Source organism: Musa acuminata, unplaced genomic scaffold (assembly GCF_036884655.1).
Source record: "Musa acuminata AAA Group cultivar baxijiao unplaced genomic scaffold, Cavendish_Baxijiao_AAA HiC_scaffold_1139, whole genome shotgun sequence".
Classification (NCBI taxonomy): Eukaryota; Viridiplantae; Streptophyta; class Magnoliopsida; order Zingiberales; family Musaceae; genus Musa; species Musa acuminata.
Genome location: NW_027021351.1, coordinates 1,619,261 through 1,625,000, shown reverse-complemented (window position 1 = coordinate 1,625,000; position 5,740 = coordinate 1,619,261). Strand labels below are relative to the sequence as shown.

At 41.9% G+C, this 5,740-nt stretch overlaps 1 protein-coding gene across 2 annotated transcripts in view; it reads right to left on the bottom strand.

The window, feature by feature from the left end:
* LOC135671474 (laccase-3-like) overlaps positions 1-2,202 on the bottom strand; it is a 5,540-nt gene extending 3,338 nt beyond the window's left edge. The window contains exons 1-4 of one of the 2 annotated variants that reach the window (XM_065179624.1): positions 1,840-2,202; positions 1,634-1,764; positions 1,281-1,525; positions 934-1,062 (exon numbers count right to left, since the gene is read on the bottom strand). In XM_065179624.1, the coding sequence (XP_065035696.1) occupies positions 934-1,062; positions 1,281-1,525; positions 1,634-1,764; positions 1,840-1,953 (619 nt within the window). In that variant the 5' untranslated portion in view covers positions 1,954-2,202. Of the gene's footprint in view, positions 1-933; positions 1,063-1,280; positions 1,526-1,612; positions 1,765-1,839 lie in introns of both variants that reach the window. The other variant, XM_065179623.1, reaches the window with a different exon arrangement.
* Positions 2,203-5,740: the final 3,538 nt, after the last annotated feature.

Below are 5,740 nucleotides of genomic sequence, written 5' to 3'. Positions count from 1 at the left end.
TGATAAATTTGATTCCTTGGTTATGGATTTGGAGAATATAGATGCGAAAATTGATGATGAGGATAAGGCCCTGTTACTTTTATGTTCTCTTCTCCAATCCACATATGCAAATGCAGAGTACCACTCGACATCTGCATCAATAATTATGCATGCAGATGTAGAGTATCATTGCTCTACATCTATGTTGGTATTGCTTTGCATGTGCATTAGCATCAACAACAATGAAGAGAAGGGCGATGCTCATCCTTCTTCCCCCTTACCCGATCCCTCATCCTTCTTCCCCCTTTTGTTGCTCGACATGCGTAATGGGAGAAAAAGGAATGAGCAATGTAGAATATTATTAGTGCCGATGCAAATGCAAAGTGCTACCACTCTGCACCTGCGTTGACACCGATGCAGATGCTAAGCGGCCTTTTCATCGCTCTGCATCTGCATTGGCATCAACGTAGATGTAGAACGTCAACATTTGCATCATCCTCTTCCTCATCTTTCTTTGCCTCACCTCTTGCTGTCGCTCTCCCTTCTCGTCCTCCCCCGCAAAAAGTCATAGAAATCCCCAATATTCTCACCGACCATTGCATTATTCTCATCAACCACAATCACCCACGGTCCCCAACGATATCGTCATCCACCACCATCGAAAACATAATTGAGATACTAAAATTACTTTTTTGTCTATCGTTTTCGTGCTATTTTTGCATGTATTATGACGTGCAGTATCTTCCATTCGTAAAACCAACAATATTAGGATAAATGAAGTTAAATATTTTATTTTCATAATTTTAAGGATTCAAATATAATTTTTAAATATAAATATTGGAATGCTAATGAGATCTATCTATAATTAGTCTTGTTTTACTAATGAGCATGCACGTTTATTTATATGTGCACGTGAGTAGTTATATAGTCGAAGGGAGGGAGGTCGAAGTATACCTTTACTAGAGCATTTGTAGAAATCGCCGGGTTGGCCGTTGATGGTGAAGGCGTCGGAGATATTTGGGGCGGCGCCGCTCCTCGTCGCCCGCCGGATGACCTGAACCGGATCCTCGTTCCACCACTCCCCTGTCAGACACGATATCATTTCTCAATGACCACCTTAAATTGCAGTCTTATCGCTAAGCTTTCACTGTTGTTCTTATCAACAGTACATCACATCTTCTCCTACCCTCAAATGATTTATTAGGGTTCGCACAGAGCAAAACTTGTCTACGCATGCAAAATACGTATACGCATCCATGCATACGTATAAATGTAGAGAAGAGAGAGAAGAGAATTAGTACCGAGGATCACGGGGAATTCTGTGTTGGGGTGGGGAAAAGGATACGAAGAGCCTCGCTTGGGGTAGACGATGAGAGCTCCATGAACAGTGGCTCTGAGCCAGGAGCTGTGCGCATGCCACCACATCGTCCCTTCTTGCTCCTCGATCCTAAACCGGTACCTGTAGCTTCCACCCGGCCGGATAGGGCACTGCGTCACGAACTCCGGCCCATCCGCCCACGCCGTCCTCATCTGGCGGACTCCATGCCTGCCAAAACAAGCAAAAGATCGATCGAGCTCTGCTCCTGTCAGTAACACTGTACACATGCATACGTATACGTCGACGCAGGAGTACCAGTGAAGCGTGACGTTGTACTTGGCCCGGTTGACGACGTTGACCACTAGCGTGTCTCCGTTCCTAACTGCTAATGTCGGACCGGGATATCGGCCATTGACGGTGATGATGTTATGAGTCCTGCACAGCCTCTTCATTGGCGTCGCCTGCACCTGTGTTGAGATCCAACACGGTTCAGAGCATGAAAGCAGAACGAGAAGAATCAGAGGGCACAAAGCTTGGCTTACAATGAACTCATGGAAGTGGACTTCTGCACCGGCATGAGCGAGCATGGCGGAGAAGGAGAGTAGGAAGCAGAGGAGCGAGCATGACATGTTCGCGTTCTTGCCACCACCACTCATCTCTCAGCTCAGCAGACTCCTGAAAGGTGGATGAACATAGACCGAGGAAGCTGCATTATATACACAGAGAGGATGGAAGATAAGGTCTTGATCCATGGAGATCCACAATGCTTGGGAGATCTTTAATCTGAAGGTTAAGCTCCAAAGAACAGTTGTGAATTGATCACAGGAAACAATGCTTGTGATACAAGTATCCCCAGATTAAGAGCCATATTTTTTTTTGCAGGTGTTCATTCTTTGTGCACTACATTCCATTTGATTTGGTGCATGATATATGTCAGTGACCCACAGAGGCATTTGGTACCATATATTTTCCATGCACTAAATGATTGCTTGCACCTTCTGATTACCAACACCCTCTGGAAAAAACAATGCACATCTTTCTAATGAGACAACTGTGCTGATGTTTGGATAGGGTTTCAGAGGAAGAGCCCATCTTCTCCGGCAGTAAATATTGTTTGACCTGTGCCTTGTCAGGTTGAAGGTCTCATTTACTCTTACTCTCACCTGTAGCCTTCTGTTTGAGCTTGGATCAAAGTCAAAAAAAGAGAAACCTGGAACTGGACTGCTACTCCACCCCTGCATCCTTCCTTGTGCAACATCTCATAAGCTAACAAGGGTGCACCAGATGGCCTCTACAACTAATGAGGGAACATATCAAATGAGATGTTAGCAGCAACAAGATGGTAAAAAGGGAAGCAGAACTTGATGCCAAGCACAGTAAGATACCTCTGCTGCCAGAGTGATTTGGAGAAGGCTAAGAAGCAACATCATGAATCGTGTGTGACTTAATCCTAGGTCTTTTCGCTTATACTCAACAAAAGTAGCTCAATATGCCAAGGAAATAGACAAGATTATTGTTCATTGTAACTTACACACTTCAGCTTGTCACAACCAGAATGTGTTCTTCTCCAGGTATAAGATCCGATGAATCTCTTGAGAGTCAAAATTCTTGCAGTAAATGTAGAGGATAAGAGAAGGGTGTTGCAGACAATCATCCAGCAGGATTTACCGCAAGGAACAGCACAAGAGAATCAATTTCTACAGCAGCTTCAACTTCAAATGTATCTGATAGTGACTGGCATGCAAAACATTTTTCTACCAACAGCAGCAGGGGATCTGGATCATATAGGTCCTGACAAATGATCAACCAGTTCAAAGTAGCTAGCAGATGCATTCTCTTCTCTGTAGATGATAAGACAAACCATCTAATTCTTAGTTCCCTTTCATATTTAACTAATCACATTGCATCATGCTTGATACTGGACTTGCTATATAGTCTGCACGGTTGGTCCAGCTAATCACTTATCTTCTCTGCTGGTGGAAAGACTGACATGATAGTATTGTACATGATTCAATTCTAAAGTATGCTGACATGGAAAAACTTTCACAAGATACTGCAAGCTTATTTCTATGAATTGCTAATAATGTCTTAATCCATTGTCTCTTTTGTGATGGAAGACCCAAGCCACCATTTTGTCCAGATGATGGCAGCACAATTTCTACACAGTGACAAACATTACCAAGGTTGATAACATTTAATTCAAAGACTAGTCACAAGTATTTTTTCCAATAAAAAATAAACATCATATGAAGCTGTTGATGGACATACATTTAAATTTACTACAGCAAAAGTTAGGTACTGATTGTTGCTGACAAAGAATAACAGCTAGCACTCATTCAAGAAAAACATGTCTATTAACATCCATTTTAAAAGAAAGTAACACAAATATTTTAGGACTCCACAGAAATACCAAGAGGATGTCATATGGCTGATAAAGAAAGCAACACAGGTTTGCTATTATATAACCAACGCAAGTGTTGTTGGAATTGCTCAAGCAATCATGAGTCAGTTTACTACTCCCAGCAACTGGCTACATGTTATGATGTATGCTATGACATGCAAGAGTGTTACCAGCAGGCAATTTGGGGCAAGAATTCCAATGTACAATAAGAACAATAAGACATAATGTCCAACCATTTGGGAGAATCTTTTCCTGCCACAACTATTTCAGCATCAGAAATCAAAATTATGATCACAACGTTTTACATGTCTGTTTCTGCATATCCAATATTTGGTTATTAATCCTATGAATATTTTTGGAGTCTGCAAGTGAACAATAGCATGCTAGGCATCAACCACCCTAGCTAGCAAACATAGTCCACCTCCTCTATGGCTCCACCAGCACCTTATGGATCTATTCACAAGCATACCAACATCTACTCCCTTAAACAAACATATTTTGAGTCAGCACTGTCATAACTAAGCGAAGCCTCTATCACTGCCAAACCAAATTCCTTATTGGTGACTTGTTCCACCTAGAATCTTCACCCTTGCAATCCCACTTCTGCAATGAAGTCTTCTTTGACTAATTACAATCCTAGCTTACACAAACTCAACAAGAACATGGCAAATATCTATTACCCACTCCATTCAGTCTCATAATTTAGTGAAAGCTAGTTATCATAGTATAATGGAGTTTTGGTTAGAAGATTATGAGAGAGTAATGAGGAAAGCTCTTTTTCAGGTTCATTTATGGTCTGAGGCCATTGAGTTTCTATGCAGCAAGCCTGTGAAGCAATGTTGTCGACTAGCCCCTTCAGTGCCCATCTACCTCTGCTATTGAGCTACTCCTATCTCTTAGGCACTTGGTGCGACTGGGGGGGTTTAAGCAAGACAATGATCTGAGCAGTGAGATGGAGCTTAAGTGACTGCCAGCTACTACAACAAACTTCTTCCCTTAGAATAGTATTTTATAAAAGTATTTTATTGCTACAAAAAAATAACTATTTACTAGAAAAAAAGAAGTGTGATCTGCAAGAAAAAAGTAAAAACATTATTATATAAGTTTTGGAAAAAGAATGGAACAAGTGATTAACAAAAGAGTGCTAAGATTTTGAACAGGAATGAACTTAGTCATCTTATATTGATGATCAAAGGCTTGGATGACTATAATAATGACAGAATGTATGTGCTGGATATGTAATGACAAATTTAATAGAAACTTCTACACATTTCAAAATTCAGATATCATAACAATGCATAAAGGTTACCAAATAACATTTAGAATTATGCACATGACAATTTGATATCTTCATCAAAGAATGTTCAAGATACCAATAATCAAGGATTTCTGTACCGCCTAAAATGATACGATTTGGGCAGTATGTACCGGTCCGAGCATAGACCGATATGCACACCACTCCGTTTCGGATGGTTCGAATTAAAATAATAAAAAATCAAAAAGTGGTGAGTCCCAATCCATTTCAGAATAAAAAAAAGAAAGAAAAAGCAAGTTAGGGCTCTTCTCGCATACGAAGCTGCAGCGCTGCCTCTTCGCCGTTTTGCTGCTGCCTCTTCTACCGCTTTGCCGCCTCACCGTTGCCGTTGTTGCAGCAGCACTACCTCTCCACTGCTTCGCCATTGCAGCGGCGCTACCTCTTTGCTGCTTCATCGCTGTGATGCTGCAGCGGCGCTGCCTTGTCGCCACTGAGATGCTGTTGCTTCCCTTTGACACTGCCGCTGCTTCCCGGGCATCACTGCACTTCTTCTCCTCCTCCTTTTCTTTCTTCTTCTTCTTCTTCCTTCTTCCTTTCTCCTTCTTCCTCCACTATTCCTCCACCAGACCTTCCTCTTCAACCTCTTTCTCTTCCTCGTCGAAACACCAGTACACAACGGCATACCGTGTGTCGGTTTTTTGGTACTGAGCGGCACATGCCATGCTGCCAGCCAGCACTCTGGCTCAGACTGATCAGTCCAACCTTGCCAATGATAATATAATACTTT